This window comes from Leucoraja erinacea, chromosome 3 (assembly GCF_028641065.1).
Source record: "Leucoraja erinacea ecotype New England chromosome 3, Leri_hhj_1, whole genome shotgun sequence".
NCBI lineage: Eukaryota > Metazoa > Chordata > Chondrichthyes > Rajiformes > Rajidae > Leucoraja > Leucoraja erinaceus.
In genome coordinates, this window is record NC_073379.1 from 8,347,637 (window position 1) to 8,375,229 (window position 27,593).

The following is a 27,593-nucleotide window of genomic DNA, read 5'->3' on the forward strand; positions in this document are numbered from 1 at the left end:
GAATGGCGGTGCTGGCTCGAAGGACGAATGGCCTACTCCTGCACCTATGTGCCTATATTTGGTTTTCTCCCATGTCCCAAAGTCGTGCGGGTTTGCAGGTTAACTGATCTATAAAATCGTCCCGAGTGTGTAGGGAATGGATGCAAAAGGGGGATAACATAGAATAATAATAATAATACTACACTTTATTGTCATTGTAAACACATACAATAAAATTTCAGGCGCACTGCCCGAGCGGAGCTCCAACGTATCAGATAAATAAATAACCACAATGAAAACAGCAAAAAAAACGTCGTCAGAATGAGTAATATTTGACAGTGTAGGTTATAGCTCTGCCTATTGTACTTGAGATTGTACTTACATATGTATGATGTATCTGATCTGCTTGGATAGCAGATCAAAGCAGATCCTTCACACGGGGACAATTTACAATTATACCAAGCCAATTAACCAACAAACTGCACGTCTTTGGAGTGTGGGAGGAAACCGGAGCTCCCGGAGAAAACCCACGCTGGCCACAGGGAGGACGTACAAACCTCATACAGACAGCACCTGCAGTCAGGTACAAAGCCGGGCCTCTGCCGCTGTAAGACAGCAACTCTACCGCTGCGCCACCGTGCCGCCCATTCTGAATATTAAAGGTAGACACAAAGTGCGGTAGTAAAGTGCCTGTCCCACGAGCGTGCGACCTGCATGCGGCAAGCGCGACCAAACCGGAAGCGGGGGCCGCGCGGAGGTCGAGTGATCTCCGTGCAGGGCCGGTCCCACGAGCATGCGACCTGCATGCGGCAAGCGCGACCAAACCGGAAGCGGGGGCCGCGCGGAGGTTGGGTGATCCCCATGCAGGGCCGGTCCCACCAGCATGCGCCTGCATGCGGCAAGCGCGACCAAACCGGAAGCGGGGGCCGCGCAGAGGTCGGGTGAGCGACGTGAAGTTCGAGCGAAGTCCGCGGGAAGTTCACGCGTGACGTACGGTGTCAAGACGCTGCGTACGGCGTCGAGACACTGTGCGCGCCCGTCGAGGCGGTGCGTACGATGTTGAGGTGGCTGCGGACCGGCAGGATGTTGCCGCGCGGAATTTCTGAACATGGTCAGTTTTTCGGAGCCCCGCGCGATGTCGGGACCAGCTCCGCTCAACTCCATACGTCTCCGGCAATCGAAGTGGGACCGGCCCCTCGAGGCCGTACGGCTCAAGCGACCACGTTAGGTCGCGCTTGCCGCATGGAGTCGCATGCTCGTGGGACAGGCCCTTAACTCAGCAGGTCAGGCAGCATCTCTGGAGAACAATGATGGGTGACATTTCAGTTCATGGCCCTTCTTCAGTAAACCAATATAAAGCAGCAATCCTGTTTGGACTTAAATTCCTAACGAAATAAAGGAATTTATTTTCCCTTTAAAATCACCCGGGATATCTCCAGTCTGCCGATAATCTCCAAGGTCATTAACTAATTCCACGACTAACTTGGTCCAAAAGTGTGTGAAAGTATATGTACAAATTCTCCATGTTCTCCAGAGATGCTACCTGACCTGCTGAGCTATTCCAGGACTTTGTGTCTATCTTTCGTAAAAAACAGCATCTGCAGTTGTTTGTATCTACTAGATATTATTAAAGAGTTATGTGCTCATAAGGTCATAAAGTCATGAGGAATAGGAATAGAATTAGGCCATTTGGCCCATTGTCTACTCCGCCATTCAATCATGGCTGATCTATCTCTCCCTCCTAACCCCATTCTCCTTTCCTCCCCATAACCTCTGACACCTGTAGTAATCAAGAATCTATCTATCTCTGCATAAAATGTATCCACTGACTTGGTCTCCACAGCCTTCTGTGGCAAATAATTCCACAGATTCACCAGCCTCTGACTAAAGAAATTTCTCCAAAGACAGATGGGAAAAATATCTCCTAATTGTTCGATTAATGTTAGACATACTTTAATCCAATTCAAAATACTCCACAGACTATACTACTCAAAAACTAAACTGAATAAGATTTTTTCAAATGTATCTCCTATTTGCGACAAATGTCTCTCTCAAGAAGCAACTATTACACATTCCTTTGCCTCTTGCATAAAACTCCATCAATTTTGGAAAGGAATCTTTGAAATCTTCTCAAAATTATTAAAAACAAAACTGGACCCCATACAAAATTGATTATTTTTGGAATAGCAGGAGCCAGCTCTGAGCTATCAATACTTCAAAGAAATTTCCCTAACTATGGCCTGATAATGGCAAAAATGTTTATACTTAAATTTTGGAAAAATGCATCTTAAAATGTGGATTACAAACATGTCTGAGACGTTACATCCCTTGAAGATATGAGACTTGTCTTAGCAGGAAAATCAGAGCAATTTTCAAAGATATGGTCTCCTTTCATTGATTCGTTACAAGGATAGTATGGTGCAACACAACTTTGGAACTAAACCGATTTACAGACTGGGTTCAGATTCAGATTCAGATTCAATTTTAATTGTCAGTGTACAGTACAGAGACAACGAAACGGTGATGAGTGTGGTGAGAAATGAAGCAGGTATATCAACACATTTTGTTTTTTTTATTATTTTTCGCATTTGTCTTTTTATTTTTTTAAGTTTTTACTTACTCACTCTGTGACTTCACTCATTTGGTAGTTTAGGAGTTCTATTCTTACATGTTCACTCTCTCTTTCACTTTCTTTCTTTCTTGCTCTTTCTCTCTTTTTCTATTTCGTCTTAGTTAAAATTAAAATGGAAGCTGTACAATAAATGTATTATGTAATATGCCGCGGTTTATACTTTTGTACACTGCTTCTAATAGAAACATAGACAATAGGTGCAGGAGTAGGCCATTCGGCCCTTCGAGCCTGCACCGCCATTCAATATGAACATGGCTGATCATCCAACTCAGTATCCTGTACATGCCTTCTCTCCATACCCCCTGATCCCTTTAGCCACAAGGGCCACATCTAACTCCCTCTTAAATATAGCCAATGAACTGGCCTCAACTACCTTCTGTGGCAGAGAATTCCAGAGATTCACCACTCTCTGTGTGAAAAATGTTTTTCTCATCCCGGTCATTAAAGATTTCCCCCTTATCCTTAAACTGTGACCCCTAGTTCTGGACTTCCCCAACATCGCAAACAATCTTCCTGCATCTAGCCTGTACAACCCCTTAAGAATGTTGTAAGTTTCTATAAGATCCCCCCCTCAATCTTCTAAATTCTAGCGAGTACAAGCCGAGTCTATCCAGTCTTTCTTCATATGAAAGTCCTGACATCCCAGGAATCAGTCTGGTGAAACTTCTCTGCACTCCCTCTATTAGAATAATGTCTTTAAAAATATTTTTAAAAAAAAGAAATTTCTCCTCATCTCCTTCCTAAAAGAACGTCCTTTAATTCTGAAGCTATGACCTCTATTCCCAGACTCTACCACTTGTGGAAACACCCTCTCCACATCCACTCTATCCAAGCCTTTCACTATTCTGTACGTTTCAATGAGGTTTCCCCCCCTCATTCTTCCAAACTCCAGCGAGTACAGGCCCAGTCAAACGCTCATCATATGTTAACCTACTCATTCCTGGGATCATTCTTGTAAACCTCCTCTGGGGAATAAGGGGCAGGCCATTTAGAACGCAGATGAGGAAAAACTTTTTCATCCAGAGAGATTTGAATCTGTGGAATTCTCTGCCTCAGAGGGCAGTGCAGGCCAATTCTGTGGATGCTTTCAAGAGAGAGTTAGATAGGGCTCTTAAAGATAGTGGCGTCAGGGGATACGGGGAGAAGGCAGGAACGGGGTACTGATTGGGGATGATCAGCCATGATCACAGTGAATGGCGGTGCTGGCTCCTAGGGCCGAATGGCCTACTCCTGCACCTATTGTCTATTGTCTATTGACCCAGAGCCAGCACATCCTTCCTCGGCCATGTTGATTTTCACTTAATATTCAGGCTTGGTCAAATCCAAATCCCAGAGATTAGTTTGAATATAATGTACCTTGAATAAATATTATGCTTCCGGGAACAATATCCAAGTACATTTATAATTTTCATTTTTTGTTTCATGCAGGTGTACAATACTTCCAAACACCAGCATCAGTAGTTTCTTCTGATACAATACTTCCAGGACTAGATTTAAAAATCTCTCTCTCATTTTCATTCAGACTTAAGCCTCCACCTTTTCACTCCTGAACCATGCATTTGGGTCATGAGCTACTGTCGCTACCCAAACCTGGCCCTCATTAGTGAAGAAAACCAAATGTATATACAAACTAGACCAAGTAGGACCCGTTGGGTCCCATCCCCTCAACATGGTGGGGGGGCCTGCGGCGTCTCCCACACACTAACCACCCCACACACACACCGGGGGGAGGAGGGGGGGGGGCGGGAGTGGGGGGAGGGTGGAAGGGGGGGTCAAGGGAGGGGCGGGGAGGGTGGAGGGGGCAGAGAGGGGGGAGGGGGGAGAGGGGGAGAGAGAGAGAGACGGGTAATGAGAGAGAGAGATGGAGAGGGGGGGGGAGAGAGGGGGGGAGGGAAACAGATAGGGCGAGAGAGAGACGGGAAATGGGAGAGGGGGAGAAGTAAAGGGAGGGAGAGAGGGAGAGAGGAGGAGAGAGAGGAGGGGGTGAGGGGGGCGGGGAGAGGAGGATAGGGGAGAGGAGGAGGGGGGAGGGGAGGAGGAGGGGGGGGAGGAGGGGGGGAGATGAGGAGGGGGGGAGAGGAGGAGGAGGGGGAGAGGAGGGGGGAGGGGGGAGAGGAGAGGAGGGGGGGAGAGGAGGAGGGGGAGGAGGGGGGAGATGAGGAGGAGGGAGAGAGAGGAGGAGGGTGGGAGAGAGAGGAGGAGGGAGGGAGGTAGAGGAGGGGGCAGGAGGGGAGAGGAGGAGAAGGGGGGAGGGGAGGAGGAGGGGGGGAGAGGAGGTGGAGGGAGAGAGAGGAGGAGGGTGTATAGAGGACGTGGGAGGGGGCGAGGGGAGGAGGAGGAGAGAGGTGGAGAGGGGAGGAGGGAGGCGGAGAGGAGGAGGGGGGGAGAGGAGGAGTGGGAGATGAGGATGGGGGAGAGGAGGGGGGGGGAGAGGAGGAGGGGGGAGAGGAGATGGGGGGGAGGAGGAGTGGGAGATGAGGAGGGGGTGAGGGAGGAGGGGTAAGTAGGTGGGGGAGATGAGGAGGAGGGGGTGATGAGGAGGGGACCCAAGCGGGCTGCGGGGCCCACAACTCCAGGGAGGCTGCGGTCGGGCGCGATCTGAGGACGGTCAAAAGCAGCGGAGGGCCGGCCGATCGTGGCTTCTGCGAGGGGAAACCCTCCTGCATGACAGACGATCGGGCGGGGGGGAGGAGAAGAGGTCATCCTCCATGACGGCCAGAGATCGCCAGGTGGGATCGGGATCACCAGCGGGGAAAAGGCGTCACGATTCCCCGAGTCCCTGCGATCGACGGAGGAATCGCAGGTCTCCAGAGACGGCCTCTCCCAGAGGGAGTAATGGTAGCTATGGCCACCTTCCCATCACGCTGCCCCGCACCTTCACCCGCGCAGCGATAACTACCGCCACCGCCATGTTCTAGAACTTCAAGGAGCCCAGCGGAGTGCACAGCACGGCCTGAGCAGCAGTTTAAAAACGCGAAGTGACGAATTTAAAGAAATAAAAATTAAAAAGCCAAGAAGTACAGAAGACAGAGCAGGGGTGACATCACTCGCAGCGCGAGCAGAGGCAGGCAGTCGGATCCATTGTGATGTCATCAGCGAGACCATCTCGTTTATTTTCTAAGTTATTTAAGATTTGTGAACATTTTCATAAATAACGTGAGAAATAATGCATGAAATTTTCAAATAAGGCGATTTTTGACATAATTGTGCAAATCTCTATCGGAATATGTAAAAATGTTACCGTTAGCGCATTGTGTTTTCGAGGAGATGTGAAACGCACACGAACAACAACACACAACACACACACACACACACACACACACACACACACACACACACACACACACACACACACACACACACACACACACACACACACACACACACACACACACACACACACACACACACACACACACACACACACACACACACACACGCGCGCGCAAATACACACATATCCAAGATCAGAGTTTTATAAGTACAGAGATAATGTTTGCTCAGAATATAAAGGTCTGAAGGCAAATTCTGAGTAAATAAGAGTTTCAAAGAAATCACAAGGAGAATCTGCAAAACACTGCAGAATATTTAACTTCTTGTGCACAATGTCATGCACAAGGAAACCGGTGATCCCGGAGAAAACCAACGCAGGTCATGGGGAGAACGCACAAACTCCGTACAGACAGCACCCATAGTCAGGATCGAACCTGGGTCTCTGGTGCTGTAATGGGCCTGCCCCACTTGGCAATTTTTTGGGCAAATGCCGGCGACTGTCATAGACATAGCGGGTCGCCAAAAAAAACGGTGACAACCTACATCACCCTGGCGACAACCTACGACAGCGCCTACGTCAGGAGAAGTCAAGCCACGCTCATTGGCGTCAAACCCACTGTGGCCGAAAATTTTGCAACGTGTTGAAAATTTAACGGCGACCAGAAAGACGCTACGACTTTTTGCACGACTGAGGAGACTACTCCTGGCAACCACCGGCGAACATGTGGTGACAAAACTAGTCACCTGTAGTTGCCTAAGAAATCGCCCAAGTGGGACACGCCCATATGGCTCTACCCATAACTCTACCACTGTAGAAACCATGCAAACTCCATGCTGAATATTAAAGGAATTCGAGTAACTCAGCTGGTCAGGTCATAACGTCATAGGTTCATAGGACACTGACAATGACAATAAATTGAATCATTTCTTTTCTAGGAACAGAATTAGGCCATTCAGCCCATCGTTTGCTCCGCCATTCAAGCATGGCTGATCTATCTCTCCCTCCTAACCCCATTCTCCAGCCTTCTCACCATAACCCCTAACCCCCGTAAAGGAAGGCGATGAAGAGGAATGGTGGTGGTGGTGGAGGGATGGAATGAATCTGCGGAGGGCCACCTAGTCCGCGCTGACCAGCGATCCCCGTACACTAGCAATATCCTACAGGCCTGCACGTCTTTGGAGTGTGGGAGGAAACCGGAGCACCCGGAGAAAACCCACGCAGTTAAGGGGAGATCGTACAGACAGCGCCCGTAGTCAGGATCAAACCCGGGTCTCTGGTGCTGTGAGGCAGCAACTCCACTGCTGCGCCACCGGGCCCGCCCCCAAGTTGTCACTTAATTCCATTGCCTTGAGATTTCAAAAATAAAGAAAAATAAATATGCAAACTAAACTAATTGTTGACTATGAGGAGATGAATTGATATGATTAGAGTTAATGAGGTCGGTAATGTCAACACTGGAAATGTCAGAAATGTCCAACAATCTATAATCTGCAATCAGATATTTTAGTGGCACAGAAATAAATTGGGGTGGAGATGGGGGCCATCATAACAACGCTATCATTAGACACACGTTAATAGACAATAGACAATAAACAGGTGTAGGAGGAGGCCATTCGGCCCTTTGAGCCAGCATCGCCATTCAATGTGATCATGGCTGATCATTCACAATCAGTACCCCGTTCCTGCCTTCTACCCATATCCCGTGACTCCGCTATCTTTAAGAGCCCTATTTATCTCTCGCTTGAAAGTATCCAGAGAATGACATCCAGAAGGAAATAACAAGAGATACCAAAAAAATGGGGAAGAAAATTGAGTGAGGAACACATTCAATAAAAATGTGTTTGTTTTGTGCACTCATCAGTTGAGTTGATGCAGATACTGCTATGGACACAGGCCCTTCTGCCCACCAGGTCCATGCCGGCCATCTATCATCCGTTCTCACTAGTTCTGCGTTATCCCATTTTTGCATCCACTCCCTGCACACTGGGGACAATTTATGGAGGGCCAAATTAGTCTTTGGGATGTGGGAGGAAACCGGAGCACCCAGAGCAAACGCACGCCGTCAAAGGGAGGAGAACGTGCAAACTCCGTACAGACAGTACCCGAGGTCAAGATCAAGGTCTCTGGCGCTGAGAAGTGGAAACTCTACCAGTTGTGCCACAGTACCTCTCCTCCAACTCATGAGCCCCAGGCTTGATGTCATTTTAATTTAAACCAGTGGTAAGATGTTATCATCTATAGAGCATTCTATATAACTTTCAGTTTTCTGAACCTGAACCATATCACGTTCAGGTACAAGAGGCAGCGAAGAAAGCAAATGGCATGTTGGGCTTCATAACAAGAGCAGTTGAGTATAGGAGCAAACGGTCCTTCTGTAGTTGTACAGAGCCCTAGTGAGACAACGCCTGGAGTATTGTGTGCAGTTTCGGTCTCCAAATTTGAGGAAGGACATTCTTGCAATTGAGGGAGTGCAGTGTAAGTTCACGAGGTTAACTCCCAGGATGGCTGGACTGTCATATGTTGATAGAAAGGAGCGGCTGGGCTTGTATATTCTGGAATTTAGAAGGATTAGTGGGAATCTTATTGAAACATATAAGATTATTAAGTGTTTAATGTTTAAGAAGGAACTGCAGATGCTGGAAAATCGAAGGTAGATAAAAATGCTGGAGAAACTCAGCGGGTGAGGCAGCATCTATGGAGCGAAGGAAATACTCCAAAGATTATTAAGGGATTGGACACGCTAGAGGCAGGAAACATGTTCCCGATGTTGGGGGAGTCCAGAACCAGGGGTCACAGATTAAGAATAAGGGGTAAGCCATTTAGAACGGAGATGAGGAACGGGGTACTGATTGTGGATGATCAGCCGTGATCACATTGAATGGCGGTGCTGGCTCGAATGGGCTGAATGGCCTACTCCTGCACCTATTGTCTATCTGGAAGAAAGTATATGTTGCCAAACTCTACTCCTTAGTTTAGTTTAGTTTAGAGATACAGTGCTGAAACAGGCCCTTTGGCCAAACCAAGTCCACACCGACCAATTGATCTACAAACCTGTACGCCTTTGGAGTGTGGGAGGAAACCGGAGCACCCGGAGCCAACCCACGTGCTCACGGGGAGAAACTGCAAACTCCGTACAGACATTGCCCGTAGTCAGGATTGAAACCGGATTGAACTATGCCGCTGCACCACTGCACCACCCTATCAGGCAGTATCTCTGGAGAACATGGATAGGAGACATTTGAGGTCGTGACCCTTCTTTAGGCAGATGTACATGCTTTGTGCTACCACTAAACCAATGGAATGGAAAGGAAGGGAGCATTGTTTGGTCAGGTGGACACTAAAGCCTGGAGTAACTCAGCTGAAGAAGGGTCTCGACCCAAAAGAAGGGTCTCACCCATTCCTTCTCTCCAGAGTCGCTGCCTGTCCTGCTGAGTTACTCCAGCATTTTGTGTCCCTCGAAAGAGATATTTGAGCATTCATTCCTAAAGTGGCGGTGGCGCAGCGGTAGAGTCGCTGTCTCACAGCGCCAGAGACCCAGGTTCGATCCTGACTGCGGGTGCTGTCTGTACGGAGTTTGTACTTTTTCCCTGTGACCGTGTGGGTTTTCCCCAGGTGCTCCGGTTTCCTCCCACACTCCAAAGACGTACAGGCTTTTAGGCTAATTGGCATGGTATAATTGCAAATTGTCCCTAGTGTGTGTCACCGATCCATGTTCTCCAGAGATGCTGCCTGTCCCGCTGAGTAACTCCAGCATTTTGTGTCTACCTTCGATTTAAACCAGCATCTGCAGTTCTTTCCCACACACAATGTCTAGTCAGGTTCTGGTAACATCAAAGGGGATATATTAATATGGAGGTCATTGCAAAATTGACCTCTTGCAGCTGGGCTTATGTGTCTCCTGATAAGACTATCATCTTATTTTTTCTGTCACTGGATGGAAGCTCCTGAGGCCAGCATTAAATTCTGCACAAATGCTGAGTCAGCCGAATGTCAGCTGTGTCACCCGAAAAATAGTTGAGCAAAATAGAACAAAGAGAGGAAGTCAAAGCAATAAGGAGATATGAGAAACTGCCTAGAATTGGTAACTTCTGCACGCCCATGGGTTCTAGAATATTCCTCTTATCAGTGGCGCAAGGGACACTATAGTGGCGTAGTGGTAGAGTTGCTGTCTTACTGCGCCATAGACCCGGGTTCGATCCCGACTACGGGTGCAGCCTGTACGGAGTTTGTACGTTCTCCCCGTGACCTGCATGGGTTTTCTCCGAGATCTTCGGTTTCCTCCCTCATTCCAAAGATGTACAGGTTTGTAGGCTAATTGGCTTGGTATACATGTAAATTGTCTCTAGTGTGGAGGATAGTGTTAGTGTGCGGGGATCGTTGGTTGGAGTGGACTCGGAGGGCCGAAGGGCCTTTCCGCACTGTATCTCTAAACTAAACCAAAACTAAACCTTCACAGCTTACTGAATTGGAGCGAGTACTAAAGTCAGTCGCCTTAGTAGCTGTCGGACTAACGTTGGCTTAAGTGTTATTTGGCAAGTGATCTTTCCTTCAAGGTCACCTTTGCTTAGAACATGTAGATACTTTTTATATCAGGATAACAACGACATTTGTATACATATCCTAAGTGAGATCTCTAACTGTTCTTTGCATAACAAACCTCTACTGTTTTGAAGGAATGCTGATAAAAGCAGTATTATCCTGAATAATAATATTTAGATTAGTTTAGTTTAGAGATACAGTGCAGAAACAGGCCATTTGGCGCACTGAATTTGCGCCAACTAGCGATCACCATGTACACCAGGGGTCGGCAACCTACGGCCTCCGTAACCCGGAATCATCCCGCCCCGCAGATTTCCGTCATCTCCGGAACCTCCCAGGCCCTAGGCCGCGGCGGCCAGGCGCGGTGACGCAAGGACGCAAGGAGGCCTGCGCTGGCGGGCGCAATGGCGGAGCCGCCGAGCGGCAAGCAGCAGCTGAGCGGCAAGCAACACTCAGTGCCAAGCAGCGCCGAGCTCTGGCTGTACCGCATCCTGCACAAAGCATCCGGCTTCACTGTCGGGATCGGGGTTGTCAATAGGCCGGGGACGAGTGAGTGTGAGTATTTGAGGCACTGCCTTCAGGACAGATCCAAGGCAATGGTCCGTGGGCACGCCGTGTTGGTGAGCGTCCGTAACTAGGGGCCGGTGCTCCGGGTGGTGTCCTCGAAGGAGTGTGGCGGCGCCTAATGGCAGCGGCTCGATTGCTATTTTGGATGGGTTTTTTGAGCATGGCAACAGGCCATTTCATCCCACCATGAGTCCATGCCAACCATCAACCCCAACCGATCACCCGGTCACAATAGTTCTATGTAATCCCACTTTTGGATCTACTCCCTACACCCCATCTACTCCCCATGAGTCAGGGGATATGGGGAGAAGGCAGGAACGGGGTACTTTGTTTAAGAAGGAACTGCAGATGCTGAAAAATTGAATATGGACAAAAAAGCTGGAGAAACTCAGCGGGTGCAGCAGCATCTACGGAGGGAAGGAAATAGGCAACGTTTCGGGCCGAAACCCTTCTTCAGACGGATGTAGGGTGGGGGGAGGTGATGGGGAGAAGAAAGGAAAAAGGAAGAGGAGGAGCCCGAGGCTGAGGGAGAGCTGAGAAGGGGAGGAGACAGCAAGGGCTACCGGAAATTGGAGAATTAAATGTTTATGCCACTAGGGTGCAGACTGCCCAAGCGGAATATGAGGTGCTGCTGCTCCAGTTTCCGGTGGTGCTCACTCTGGCCATGGAGGAGGCCCAGGACAGAGAGGTCGGATTCGGAATGGGAGGGGGGGTTGAAGTGCTGAGCCACCGGGAGATCAGGTTGGTTAATGCGGACCGAGCGGAGGTGTTCAGCGAAACGATCGACAAGCCTGCGCTTGGTCTCACCGATGTAGATCAGCTGACATCTAGAGCAGCGGATGCAATAGATGAGGTTGGAGAAGATGCAGGTGAACCTCTGTCGCCCCTGGAACGACTGCTTGGGTCCTTGAATGGAGTTGAGGGGGGAGGTAAAGTGACAGGTGTAGCATCTCTTGTGGTTGCAAGGGAAAGTGCCCGGGGAGGGGGTGGTACGGGATGGAAGGGGGGAATTGACCAGGGAGTTACGGAGGGAGCGGTCTTTGCGGAAAGCAGACATGGGGGGAGATGGGAAGATGTGGCGAGTGGTGGGATCACGTTGGAGGTGGCGAAACTGACGGAGGATTGTTTGTTGTATGTGACGGCTGGTGGGGTGAAAGGTGAGGACAAGGGGGACTCTGCCCTTGTTGCGAGTGGGGGGATGGGGAGAGAGAGCAGTGTTACGGGGTATGGAAGAGACCCTGGTGCGAGCCTCATCTATAGTAGGGGAGGGGAACCCCCGTTCCCTGAAGAATGAGGACATTTCAGATGCCCTGGTGTGGAACGCCTCATCCTGGGATTAGATGCAGCGTAGACGGAGTAATTGGGAGTAGGGGATGGAGTCCTTACAGGAAGCAGGGTGGGAAGAAGTGTAGTCCAGATAGCCATGGGAGTCAGTGGGTTTATAGTGGATGTCGGTCAGAAGTCTATCACCTGCGATTGAGATAGTGAGGCCAAGAAATGGTACGGAAGTGTCGGAAATGGTCCAGGTGTATTTGAGTGCTGGACGGAAGTTAGTGGTGAAGCGGATGAAGTCAGTTAGCTGTGTGTGGGTGCCGGAGATAGCACAAAAGCAATTGTCGAGCGGGATACTCATTGAGGATGATTAGCCATAATCACATTGAATGGCGGTGGTGCTGGCTCGAAGGGCCGAATGGCCTACACCTGCACCTATTGTCTATTGTACACAATTAGGAGCAATTTTACAAGAGGCCAATTAGCCTACAAACCAGTACGCCTTTGGAGCTTAGGAGGAAACCGAAGCACCCACGCAGGTCACGGGGAGAACGTGCAAACTCCGCACAGCCAGCACCCGTAGTCAGGATGGAACCCGGGTCTCTGGCGGTGCGAGGTGGCAACTCTACCGCTGCTCCACCGTGTCGCACCATGAGCTGATGTTACTGTGCGCACCTTGAACTGATCTTTTACCTTGAGTTTGCTGCCTTGAGGTCACAGAAGTGAAGGAGGACGGTGCGTACAACATCGTTGCAGACAACCTTCACGATGTCAATGTTGCTCAGTCGAACACGCAGCTGCTTTGCCAGCTCCCAATAGTCCTCCGACAGCATCTGGTGCAGGTGCCCTTCATCACGACTGACCTTTGCATACCAGGAAAGGATGTAGTCCCTGTAGCTGTAGTCGAACACTGGAGAATAAAACATACACAGAGCAAGATCACCATCAATGCTGTTGAGAGATACACCGCGGAAACAGGCCCTTCGGCCCACCGAATCTGCAATCAGCAATTCCCACACACTAACGTTGTCCTACACACACGCCCCTGTCCCAATTAGGAAACCTCTGGAGACTTTGCGCCCCACCCAAGGTTTCCGTGCGGTTCCCGGAGGCTGCAGGCGGTTGCCGGAGGTTGCAGGTAGTGGAAGCAGGTAGGGAGACTGACAAAAACCTCCGGGAACCGCACGGAAACCTTGGGTGGGGCGCAAAGTCTCCAGAGGTTTCCGTTCAGGCTTCCTAAGTGGGACAGGGGCATGAAGAGTCCAGAACCAGGGGTCACAGTTTCAGAATAAGGGGTTGGCCATTTAGAAAGGAGATGAGGGAAAGCTTTTTCACCCAGTGAGTTGCGAATCTGTGGAATTCTCTGCCACTGAAGGCAGTGGAGGCTGATTCTATGGATGCTTTCAAGAGGGAGTTGGATAGAGCTGTTAAAGATTGCGGAGTCAGGGGATATGGGGAGAAGGCAGGAACGGGGTACTGATTGTGGATGATCAGCTATGATCACATTGAATGGCGGTGCTGGCTCGAAGGGCCGAATGGCCTACTCCTGCACCTATTGCCTATTGTCTATTGTCTATTGACTAAGGACAATTTTACATTTATACCAAGCCAATTAACCTACAAACCTGCTCGTCTATGGAATGTGGGAGGAAACCGAAAATCTCGGAACGTTATTCCCTTCTCATGTACAGTATCTGTACACTGTGAATGGCTCGATTGTGATCATGTATTGTCTTTCTGCTGGCTGGTTAGCACGTATCAAAAGCTTTTCACCGTATCTCGGTACACGTGACAATAAACTGAGGTAACCTTCATGTTTCCCTTGGATTGTCCTTAGCAGACAGGAGAAAACACAGTCTTCAAGCTATTGTCTAATGGAGAGCACAGCAACCTTAACATGAGCACCTCAAGGTTTCACTCCAATGAAGTGGCAAAAAGCAAAGCATTCTGCTCATATTTTGAGTTCCCTTTAGAGTTTAGAGATACAGTGCGGAAACAGGCCCTTCGGCCCACCGAGTCTGTGCCGACCAACGATCACCCCACCCGCTTGCACTATCCTACACACACTAGGGGCAATTTACAATTTTACCAAGCCAAGTAGCCTTCAAACCTGCACATCTTTGGAGTGTGGGAGGAAACGGGTGAACTCGGAGAAAACCCACGCAGGTTCCCGGGGAAAACGTACAAACTCCGTACAGACAGCACCCGTAGTCAGGATGTAACGAGACCTGGGTGTGCTTGTACATCAGCCACTGAAAGTAAGCATGCAGGTACAGCAAGCAGTGAGGAAAGCGAATGGCACTTTGGCCTTCATTGCGAGAGGATTTGAGTTTAGATAGCAAGAAGGTCCTGCATCACTAGTACAGGCCCCTGGTGAGACCACACCTGGAGTATTGTGTGCATTTTTGGTTTCCTAATTTGAGGAAGGACATTCGTGCTATTGAGGGAGTGCAGCGTAGTTTTACAAGGTTAATTCCCGGGATGCCGGGACTGACATATGATGAAAGAATGGGTCGACTGGACTTGTATTCACTGTAATTTAGGAGAGGAGATCATATAGAAACATAAAATTCCTAAGGAATTGGACAGGCTAGTTGCAGGAAAAATGTTCCCGATGTTGGGGGAGTCCAGAACCAGGGTCACAGTTCAAGAAAAAGGGGTGGGCCATTTAGGCCTGAGACGAGGAAAAACTTTTTCACCCAGAGAGTTGTGAATTTGTGGAATTCTCTGCCACAGAAGACAGTGGAGGCCAAATCACTGGATGTTTTCAAGAGAGAGTTAGATGTAGCTCTTAGGGCTAAAGGAATCAAGGGACATGAGGAAAAAGCAGGAACGGGGTACTGATTGTGGGTGATCAGCCATGATCATGTTGAATGGCGGTGCTGGCTCGAAGGGCCGAATGGCCTACTCCTGCACCTATTTTTCTATGTTCTTTATTCTATGAACCCGGGTCTCTGTCGCTGTCAGGCAGCAATTTTACTGCTGCACCACCCTTTCGCCCACTTGAAGCACAAAACTACAAAATGTGTTTTAGAAACAAATTATTTTATAAACGTAATTGGTAATATAATCCAACTGCGTGGGTCATGCTGAAGAAATCAAGTCTGAACCATCCTCACAACAACTGGAGAGCAGTCCTGAGCTGCCATCTATCTCATTGGAGAACCTCGGACTATCTTTAATCGGACTTTACTAGGCCATCTTGCACTAAGGGTTATTCATGTTATCCCCTTTATCATGTATCTGTACACTGTGAACGGCTCGATTGTAATCATGCATTGTCTTTCCGCTGACTGGTTAGCACACAACAAAAGCTTTTCACTGTACCTCGGTACACGTTACAATAAACTAAACTCAAACCGAATCAGAAACTTGGCCTGATATATCACCGATCCATGTTCTCCAGAGATGCTGCCTAACCTGCTGAGTTACTCCAGCACTTGATGTCTTTTTTTTGGTAAACCTGCACATGCAGTTCCTTTTGTCTCCATTTTTATTGTTATGCTGATCGAATATAAACAACATCTGTGTCAATGAGAATCTACGACGACTTAGAAAGTCTGAAGAAGGGTTTCATCCCGAAAAATCACTTATTCCTTTTTCCCCAGAGATGTTACCTGACCCATTGAGTTACTCCAGCTTTCCGTATCTATCTTAGAAAGAGAATGTAATGAACTGACTAATCTGGCGTGTGTGGCCACTTATAACTGTTCTGCTGCCGTCTTTATTTGCTGCAACTACATATCGCACTACAGCTTGGCTTCTGTCATTGCTTTCAATGGCATGTGGACATCAGCCTGCAAATGTTATACATCAGGATTAACATTAAATCATTGAACTGTTGCAGCAAGAGGAGACTATAAATATCCACGCTCACTCTAATTGGACTTTATTCTCTCCGTAATGTTATCAAGTCTCCCAGATTCTATAGCTATCTATTTTAGCCATAATAGTTTTGACAGGGACATGGATCACAGCCCATGACAAAGAACACCTCTGTTAAAGGTGTTGCCCAGTTTATTCGGTCTTCAGCTGCACACAAACTAATTCAGGCCACTAAGCAGGAGGAATCAGTTGCATAACTCGTTTTTTATATAGGCAGTGGCATCAAGGTCTCTTAAGAGAACTTTGCCACCAATATTTTACTTTAGTTTAGTTTAGAGATACAGCACGGAAACAGGCCCTTTGGCCCACCGAGTCCACACCGACCAGTGATCCCGGCACAGTAACACTTTCCTACACTCGGGACAATTTTTACATTTATACCAAGTCAATTAACCTGCACACCTGCACGTCTTTGGAGTGTGGGAGGAAACCGAAGTTCTCGGAGAAAATCCACGCAAGTCACGGGGAAAAGGTACAAACTCCGTACAGACAAGCACCAGTAGCAAGGACCGAACCCGGGTCTCTGGTGCTGTAAGCGCTGTATGGCAGCAACCCTACCGCATCAACTCTACCAATAGACGTACAGGTTTGTAAGTCAATCGGCTTGGTATGAATGTAAAATGATCCTTAGTGTGTGTAGGATAGTGTTAATGTGCGGGGATCGCTGGTCGGCGTGGACTCGGTGGGCCGCAGGGCCTGTTTCCGCACCGTTTATCTCAACAAAACTAAACTGATTTACATTTTTTGGTTGCGGCACTTGGATTTTCGCTCCAACTCAGACATGCATAAAACAGCACACCCTTTCAGCAAAATCCTGGTCAATAGCCGGGATTAACATCTTCTGACACATCAACAATGGAAGCTGCTCATTTAAATTCGGGGCAACTACGCTTATAACCTCCCGTGGCTCCATCCGTTCATCAGCAGTTGCCAGGAGTTGCTCATCCGCAGGGAACACAAGAGTCGTTCTGCAAGGCAGGGGCAGCAATTACTTTTTCTGTTTAGTTTAGTTTAGAGATACAGCACGGAACCAGGCCCTTCGGCCCACCGGGTCCGCGCTGCACAGACAAGCGCCCGTAGTCAGGATCGAACCCGGCCTCTGGTACTGTAAGCGCTGTAAGAAAGCAACTGTATCCTTGCACCACCATGCAGTTGCTGGAGGATCCAAAATTACCCTTTGTTCCCACGGTCCTTGTCGGTGCGAGCCCCCCCCCCCCCGCCACCACGCTAAAAGCCCTGTCCCACTGTACGAGTTCATTCCAAGGGTTCTCCCGTTGCCCCTTTTCCGGGGTTACGTCCGTGCCCGGGTGGGATTAGAAAAGGAATACGCCCTGTCTGTGGGCACCCTGAGGGAGTTCCGGGACCGCTGGGCTCCGCAGGGTGTTGAATGTATCCTCAATAAGGATTGTATCATAATTATATAATAGTTTATTATGGATATATGTTTGTATTGTATTTATGGTGGTGGGTTCTGGCTTGTTTTATTGTAGTGTAAATATTATTTTTTAATAATTGAATACATTTTTTGAAAAAAAAAAAAAAAAAAAAAAAAAAAAGGGTTCTCCCGTGTTTGCCCTGATTCGAACTCAGAGATTTACGGCAATGGCCGCTCGTCGGTACTCGGGACTCTTTTTTTTAAAATCAAAAATATTTATTCAAATATTAAAATAGTATTTACAATACAAAAAAAGAAAAACAGCATCATAATGCAACTCGGGACTCTCTTGGGCATTTTTCAACATGTTGAAAAATCTTCACGAGTCTTCCCGAGTTTACCACGTTTCCCGATTACTTGACGTTTTGCGTTACGAGCCCCTAATAAGAGACATCCCCGAGCTCCGAGGTTCCCGCTACGTTCATTCTACGTGCTTACCATGAGTTCGATTTTTTTTTTAACTCGGGAGAGCACTTGAAAGAACTCGTACAGTGGGACAGAGCTTTAACACTAGGGACAATTTACATTTACACCAAGCCAACTGACCTACAAACCTGTACGTCTTTGGAGTGTGGGAGGAAACCGAAGATCTCGGAGAAAAGCCACGCAGGTCACGGGGAGAACGTGCAAACTCTCTACAGACAGCACCCATAGTCAGGATCGAACCAGGGTCTCAGGAGCCGTGAAGCAGCAACTCTACCACTGCGCCACCGCGCCCACACTTGTGTGAGCAAATATCTCATCCCAATAGTTCAGCACGTTAAAATGATTTTTATGTCTACATGCACCAAGATGCAATGGTGACCTTTTTCTTGAGTTATAATGTGACCTCACGTGGAAACAAGCCCTTCGGTCCAACTTGCCCACACCAACCAACATGTCCCATCCACACTAGTCCCACCTGCCTGCGTTCGTCCCGAATCCCTCCAAGTGCTAGGACCCCAGCTATTTACAATATATATTAATGATCTGGATGAGGGAATTGAAGGCAATATCTCCAAGTTTGCGGATGACACTAAGCTGGGGGGCAGTGTTAGCTGTGAGAAGGATGCTAGGAGACTGCAGGGTGACTTGGATAGGCTGGGTTAGTGGGCAAATGTTTGGCAGATGCAGTATAATGTGGATAAATGTGAGGTTATGCATTTTGGTGGCAAAAACAGGAAAGCAGACTATTATCTAAATGGTGGCCGATTGGGAAAAGGGGAGATGCAGCGAGACCTGGGTGTCATGGTACACCAGTTATTGAAGGTAGGCATGCAGGTGCAGCAGACAGTGAAGAAAGCGAATGGTATGTTAGCTTTCATAGCAAAAGGATTTGAGTATAGGAGCAGGGAGGTTCTACTGCAGTTGTACAGGGTCTTGGTGAGACCACACCTGGAGTATTGCGTACAGTTTTGGTCTCCAAATCTGAGGAAGGACATTCTTGCCATATAGGGAGTGCAGAGAAGGTTCACCAGACTGATTCCTGGGGTGTCAGGACTGTCTTATGAAGAAAGACTGGATAGACTTGGTTTATACTCTCTAGAATTTAGGAGACTGAGAGGGGATCTTATAGAAACTTACAAAATTCTTAAGGGGTTGGACAGGCTAGATGCGGGAAGATTGCTCCCGATGTTGGGGAAGTTCAGGACAAGGGGTCACAGCTTAAGGATAAGGGGGAAATCCTTTAAAACTGAGATGAGAAGAACGTTTTTCACACAGAGAGTGGTGAATCTCTGGAACTCTCTGCCACAGAGGGTAGTCGAGGCCAGTTCATTGGTTATATTTAAGAGGGAGTTAGATGTGGCCCTTGTGGCTAAGGGGATCAGAGGGTATGGAGAGAAGGCAGGTACAGGATACTCAGCCATGATCATATTGAATGGCGGTGCAGGCTCGAACGGCCGAATGGCCTACTCCTGCACCTAATTTCTATGTCTATGTTTCTATGTAAGTTCAAGTTCAAGTTACATTTATTGTCACATGCACCAATTGGTACAGTGAGATTTGAGTTACCGTACAGCCACACAGATAAATAGAACACAACACACGATAGAATTTAACATGAACATCCCCACACAGCGGAATCAACGTTTCCCACTGTGAGGGAAGGCAATAAAGTTCATTCATCTCCCTCTATGTTCACCCGTGGTCGGGGCCTTAGAACCCTCCGTAGTCGCCGCTACGGCGGCCCGATGTTCAAGCCCTCTCACCGGGATCACCGGCGTCGGAACGGAAGAACACTCTCAGCGGCTCGGTGTTTCCGAATCGGCCGCTTCCTATCGGAGACCGCAGCTCCAGAAGTCCACAGGCCCCGCTGGGCGGAGATTCAATGCTGGCGATCCGCGGCAAAAGATCCCAGGACTGCGCGATGTTAAAGTCAGTGCCGCCCGCGGCTGGGAGCACCGCAAACCACAGCTCCACGGTGTTAACGTCAGCAGGCCCAACACTCCGGAGCTCCAACACAGGCGATCCCCGGTAAGGCATCACCCGCTCCATGATGGAATTGAGTGCTGCGCTGCTGCGGAAGCTCTGGCCCGTCTCCGGCAAGAAAGGCCGCGCCAATCCAGTTGTAGGCCGCGGGGGGGGGTGGGGGGGGTAGTGAAAATGCAACTCGGAGAAAGTGACTGGGACACAGCTTCCCCCTATTCCCCCCCCACCATATAAAAGTCTAAGAAACCTTTAAAACATACTTTTTGACACACTAAAAATAACAAAAAAGGGTGACAGGACAAACAGCTGACGAGGCTGCCACTCCAAACCTGTCCTATCCATGTGCCTGTCTAAACGTTTCAATAGCACTCACCTCAACTGCTGCCTCTGGCTGCTCGATCCATGCACCCACCACCCTTTGTATGAAAAAGTTACCCCTCAGACTCTATTACATGTTTTTCTCCTTCACCTTAAACCTATGTTGTCTGGTTCTCTATTCCCCTAATCTGGGTATAATCTGGCTAACATCACAGTTCAATTTAGTTTATTGTCACATGTGGACATATTGTAGTGTATAGTGAAAAGCTTTTGTTGCGTGCTATCCAGTCAGTCGAAAGACAGTACACGATTACAATCGAGCCATTTACAGTGTACAGACACATGATACTGGAATGACGTTTAGTGCAAGGTAAAGCCAACAAGAATAGTCCGAGGGTCACCAAAGAGATAGCTAGTCGTTTAGGACTGCCCTCTGGTCGTGGTAGGATGGTTCAGTTGGGAAGAAACTGTCCCTGAATCTGGAGGTGTGCGTTTTCCCACTTCTGTACCTTTTGCATGTTGGGAGAGGGGAGAAGAGGGAGTGGCCAGGGTGCGACTCGTCCTTGATTATGCTGCTGGCCTTGCCGAGGCAGCGCCAGGTGTAAATGGAACTGCATCCGCAGTTCCTTCCTACACATCTTTGTGTAAGGGCCAACTCGAGCCATTTGAGCATTTTCCCCTTGACGCCTACTGACGTGAGGTCTGGAAGGACTCGTCACTCTGCAGACAGCATGCCGGCTGGCCTCTCAGCCTTTGCCAGATCTAGTGCTCTCAGCTATTTGTTGATACCGTGTGACGCAAATCAAACTGGCTTCCGCGGAGGTGGGGTGTCAGGAGGAAGCAGTGATAAATCATGCACTCTGCACTTCAGGCTGAACACGTTTGCAAACGTTAAAGCCGTGCATTTTAACACCTATACACCGCAAGCTATCACGGCACGGTGGCACAGCGGTAGATTTGCTGCCTTACAGCGAGACCAGGGTTCGACACCATCTATGGGTGCTTGTCTGCACGGATTTGCACGCCCACCCCATGACCTGCGTGGGTTTTATCCGTGATCTGCGGTTTCCGCCCACACTCCAAAGACGTACGGGTTTGTAGATTAATTGACTTGGTAAATGTAAAAATTGTCTCTAGTGTGTGTAGGATAGTGTTAATATTCAGGGATCGCTGGTCGGCGCGGACCCGGTGGGCGGAAGGGCCTGTTTCCCTGCTGTATCTCTAAACTAAACTAAACCAAAAGTCGGATAACCTGAAGCTTCATAAGGTCAACAGACCTTAGACAATGGACAATAGACAATAAGTCAAGTTGTTAAGTCAATTTTATTTGTCACACACGCATACGAGATGTGCAGTGAAATGAAAAGTGGCAATGCTTGCGGATTGTGCAAAAAAATAGATGCAGAGTAGGCCATTCGGCCCTTCGAACCAGCACCGCCATTCAATGTGATCACGGCTGATCATCCACAACCATAGGAGCATTATGACGCAAGATGACGCCCAACACAGGCAACTATTTGCGTGCTACAGTCACATATTACAATTGCTCCACACTCTTAAATCTCTACACCTACAGCAACATTTCTTACTTTATCTATACATTGTAAATGGATCGATTGTAATCATTTATTGTCCTTCTCCTGGCTGGATAGCAAGCAACAAAAAGCTTTTCACTGTACCTCGGTAGACGTGGCAATAAACAAAACTGTAAACTGAAACGGAAATAGGGCATTCAAGTCTACTCTGCCATTCAATCATGGCTGATCTATCTCTCCCTCCTAACCCCCATTCTCCTGCCTTTCCCCCCATAACCCCTGACACCCTGACTGTTCAGGCCATGTCTGTGGAATTCTCTGCCTCAGAGGGCAGTGGAGGCCGGTTCTCTGGATGCTTTCATGAGAGAGCTAGATATGGCTCTTAAAAATAGCGGAGTCATGGGGATATGGGGAGAAGGCAGGAATGGGGTACTGATTGGGGATGATCAGCCATGATCACATTGAATGGCGGTGCTGGCTCGAAGGACCAAATGGCCTACTCCTGCACCTATTATCTATTGTCTATTGACTGTTCAGGCCAAGGTCAGATCCGTCACAATCTTATTGATTGGAAATCAAAAAGCTGCAGATGATGGATCTTAACTAAATTATGGGGCAGGTGGAATGGCCAAGAATGCTACTTTTGCACCAAATTCACATATTTAAATGTCCTCCAACCCCATTACAATCGCTCCACACTCTTAACTCTCTATTCTTACAGCAATATTTCTTACTCTAACCATGATCTTCTTAATCTCCTCTCAGATCTGTCCATACTTCGACCCTCGGACTACCCTTGATCGGACTTTGCTGGCTTTACCTTGCACTAAACGTTATTCCCTTATCATGTATCTGTACACTGTAAATTGATTGATTGGAATCATGTATTGTCTTTCCGCTGACTGGTTAGCACGCAACAAAAAGCTTTTCACTGTACCTCAGTACACGTGACAACAAACTAAACTAAACTACAAGGCAGGATTGCAGGACATCGATCTGAGACCACGGCTTCCGAGATTAACAACAACTCTTTTAGGACATGACACAACTCGTTTTATGGATCGAGCTGCCGGATGAAGTAGTTACGCCAAGGAATATCGCAACGTTTAAGAAACAATTAGACAGCTACATGGATAGGACAGATTTGGAGGGATGAGGGCTAGACACACGCAGGTGGTGCTAGTGTAGATGGGGTATGTTTGTCGGTGTGGGCAAGTTGAGCCGAAGGGCCTGTTTCCATGCTGTAAGGGCCTGTCCCACTTGGGCGTCATTTGCGCGTCACGCAGGTGGTCATGCGTCGTGATGCGTAAATAATGTCACGTAAATGGCGCGCAAATGACGTAACATTGGCATCAAGGCACAATTTCTTTGGAATATGCAGAGACATTAATTTTTCTATTAATATTTCTCTTGATAATGAATTACCCATGACGTGACAAATGCAAACTTTATGACAAATTGTTCAGGTTACCAAATCCAAACAAAGAAACTTAATTGACCTCCGGTTTTAGTAAACCACTAGACTAAGTGGGTCACACGGGAGGGCTGGTCCCCCAACGCAATAATCCACCTCTCCACCAATTCCAATATTCCACCACTCACGCATAGCCCCCAACTGTGCAGGCGTGGCTGAGGTGTTCCCTTTGGGACGCCCCTGATCCCCCCTCCTCCCCTCGCCCCCCCCCCCCCCTCCCCCCCCCCTCCCCCCCCACCCACGCACTCACTCCATCCCCCCCCCTCAAAACCCCCCCTCCCCTCATCCACTCTTCGCGGCTCTTGGGCGGCGCAGCCATTCCCTCCCATTGGGTTCCCATTGTGACGTAGAACACGCAGGTATTACTGCGCAGGTGCAGTTGACGGGCACGGCAAGTGGAAAAGGGATTTATTAAAGCTTAAAATGTGAATGACTCTTAAAATATAAAAAAAATTAAAGCATTAAAAAGGAGATTTATTCAGTCCATTCTTTGCTGTTGCATTCTGCAGCCGGGGTTCGGGTCGGCTTCAGGCGGGGGGCTTTCGGGGGCCGGTGGGGGGAGCATCCTGCAGCCTGGGGAGGGGCACGGCTTCAGGTGGGGCTGTCAGGGATGCTGGGGAAGGGGGGAGTGTCCTGCAGTGAGAGAAGTGGACGGCTTCAGGCGGTGGCCAGTGTGGGGGGGGGGGGGGGTTCTAGGGGGTTCTAGAGGGACTTTGTGGGACTTTGTTCTTACACTCACAATGGATCGCTTACACTGGACAGCTCACTCACTCATGGCTGGTGGACTCACAGTTCACTCCACCACACACACACACCCTCCATCACACACACCCTCCATCACACACATACACACACACATATAAACCCTACATCACACACACACACATACACACACACATATAAACCCTACATCACACACACACACATATAAACCCTACATCACACACACACATCAAGGACATATGACAGTAAAAGTCTCTTGAATATACTCATGCTCGACTTCTGAACTGAGCATGGCTTTGGACTCAGGTCCAACTTCTGAACCCAGGTCCAACTTCTGGACCCAGGCCCGATTTCTGGACTGAGCGCGACCTCCGGACTGAGCACAACCTCTGGACTGAGCGCGACTTCTGTCACAGTTCTGGACTCAACTCTCACTCACGGCTATCGGGCAGACTGACTCACGCCCGGCCTCCGGGGCTTTATTCTCCTCGCCCTCAGAAGAGTTGTTACCTTCATGGTGACTGACAGGCGAGAAGACCAATCTGCTGATCTCATGATTTTTTAAACATTCATAATTTTTGTCATTCATACTGGCACTTGCAACTGGGTCCTTAACTTTTTATCACAACGGCAGCAGACAGTCAGGGTGGGCAGTCAAGACACTGGCTCACCCCAAGGCTGTGTCCTAAGCCCCCTGCTGTTTAGTCTGCTTACACATGACTGTACTGCTAGACTCAGTAACAACTATATTAACAAGTTCGCTGATGACACAACAGTGGTGGGTCTCATCAGCGACAGTAATGAGTCGGCGTACAGGATGGAGCTGGAGCTGCTCACAGAATGGTGCAGATCCCACAACCTCACTCTTAATGTGGAAAAAACTAAGGAGATGGTGATCGACTTCAGGAAGGCGGGAAAACAACATCACACTCCGCTGTATATTGATGGAGCTGCTGTGGAGAAGGTCAGCAGTGTGAAGTTCCTAGGACTCCACCTGGCGGATGACCTGACCTGTACCACCAACACCACAGCAGTGGTCAAAAGAGGCTCAGCAGCGGCTTCACCCTCTCCGGAGACTAAGGAAAGCAGGTCTCCCTACTGCTCATCTAAGGACTTTCTACAGGGGCACCATCGGAAGCATAATGGCCTACGGCATCACTTCCTGGTTCAGGAGCTGCAAGGCTTACGAACAATATCAACTCGAAGGGCCGAATGGCCTACTCCTGCACCTAATTTCTATGTTTCTAACTCAACAGGATAGTGAAGACCGCCAGCAGTATCATTGGTGTCCCCTACTCCCTTTCCTGTTGTTGATCTACAAGAAGCGGAGCATCAGTAGAGCCATCTCCATCATCAAGGACCCCTACCAGCCATCACATCACATATTCTCCATCCTGCCATCTGGGAAGAGGTACAGGAGCATCAGCTGCAAAACCAGCAGGATGCTCCACAGCTTCTTCCCACAGGCAATAAGACTGATTAACGGACTGTGTCCCCTCCCCAAATATTGTTCACCAACAAATTCAACCTCGTCCATACTTTGACAGTTAGGCACCTGTCAAGGTAAAGCCACTGTCGGTCGGAATGTCTGTTTTTATTCTATTGTAAATTTTAGGCCTACCTTCTGTTTTTAGACATGGTAGTTTTGATTTGTTTTTAAAGCTCTATGTATTTGTCCTTTTTTATTAACTACACTGAATGGAAACTGATCGAGCAACGTTTTTTTTGTTTCCTCTGTGTATGCGAGTACTCAGTGAAATTGATATTAAAGAAATACATGCCATGATCACATTGAATGGCGGTGCTGGCTCGAAGGGCCAAGTGGCCTACTCCTGCGCCTATTGTCTGTTGTCTATGATCTATTTAAATATCATCTAGACAGGTACATGGATAGGACAGGTTTAGGGGGATATGGGGCAAACGCAGGCAGGTGGGATTAGTGTACGTTGGTCGGCGTGGGTTAGTTAGGCCAAAGAGCCTGTTTCCATTCTAAATTGCAGAATACAACGTAGTCATCATCAACATGGAATACAGTAAGATATTAGTGTACTATATCAAAAATGTTTTAAAAGCGCGTATAGCTTCAGTGAAATCAGACTTGCGTAAAATTTAAAAATGCCTTGCCTTCCAGCGCAGCACAGCGCAGTGTTTTATATGCTTCATCTCATCACCATGCAATCACAGTGGCTGTGCAATTACACTGACTTCATTTACTCATCATCTCCCCAAGGGAAGGGTAAAGAGAGTGGAAATGAAGGTTTGGGTGGCAAGTGAAGGCCACTAAAATTAATTTATTAACTCTGCTCAGAATCTCGTTGATAACTGCAATAAATAATCACGACCCGTCGCTGTTCGCTGAACAGGACTGGAATGATTCCGACTGAATTACTTCCAAATTATTGGCTGCAACCTTCCCTCCACTGACGAACTGTACACTGCAAGGGCCAGGAAGCGAGCGGGCAAGATCATCTCTGACCCCTCTCACCCTGGCCACTAACTCTTTGAATCACTTCCCTCTAGAAGGCGACCCCGGACTGCCAAAGCTGCCACAGCCAGACATAAAAACAGTTTTTATCCACGAGTAGTTGCTCTACTCAACAACCAAAAATCTGCAGCCTCCGTTTGATCTGGTATTTTGTTGGTTCACATGCTTGATCAATGGTGTTTTATCATTAATGTTTTATATTCAGTGTTTTCTGAGTCATTCGTAACAGTCACTGTATGTCATGTTGTTACTTGTGGGTGGAGCACCAAGGCAAATTCCTTGTATGTGAATACTTGGCCAATAAACTTACTTACTTACTTACTTAAATACATTTCATGGCCCTCGAAGCTCAGCATTGTTGTGCTGTGGGTCACCCTCAAGTTCTAGGAGCAGAATTAGGCCATTCAGTCCATAAAGTCCACTGCGCCATTCAGTCATGGCTGATCTACCTTTCCCTCTCAACCCCATTCTCCTGCCTTTTCCCCATAACCCCTGACATTCGCACTAATCAAGAATCTGTCGATCTCCGTCTTAAAAATATCCATTGACTTGGCCTCCGCAGCCGTCTATGGCAATGAATTCCACAGATTCACCACCCTCTGGCTAAATAAATTCCTTCTCATCTCCTTTCTAAAGGCCCATCCTTTTATTCTGTGGCTGTGTCCTCTGGTCCTAGACTCTCCCACTAATGGAAACATCCTCTCCACATCCAGCCTTTCACTGCGGTAAGTTTCAATGAGGGGTCCCCTCATCCTTCTAAACTCCAGTGAGTACAGGCCCAGTGTCAGCAAGATGGGCAGTTCAGTGGTGCAGCGGTAGAGTTGCTGCCTTACAGCGACAGGGACCTGGGTTTGATCCTGACTGCAGGTGTAGAGTTCTGTGTAGAGTTTGTACGCTCTCCCCGTGACCTGCGTGGGTTTTCTCCGGGTGCTCCATTTCCTCCCACACTCCAAAGACGTCCAGGTTTGTAGGTTAAGTGGCTTCGGTAGAAAAATACAAATTGTCCATAGTGTGTAAGATAGTGCTAGTGTACGGGGTGATCATGGACTCTGTGGGCCGAAGGGCC

General features: G+C 48.3%; 1 protein-coding gene across 1 annotated transcript in view; it reads right to left on the reverse strand.

Annotated features, from left to right (window-relative positions):
- snx25 (sorting nexin 25) overlaps positions 1-27,593 on the reverse strand; it is a 210,257-nt gene that overhangs the window by 106,875 nt on the left and 75,789 nt on the right. The window contains exon 4 of the mRNA XM_055632018.1: positions 12,957-13,173. Coding sequence (XP_055487993.1) covers positions 12,957-13,173 — 217 coding nt within the window. The remainder of the gene's footprint in view (positions 1-12,956; positions 13,174-27,593) is intronic.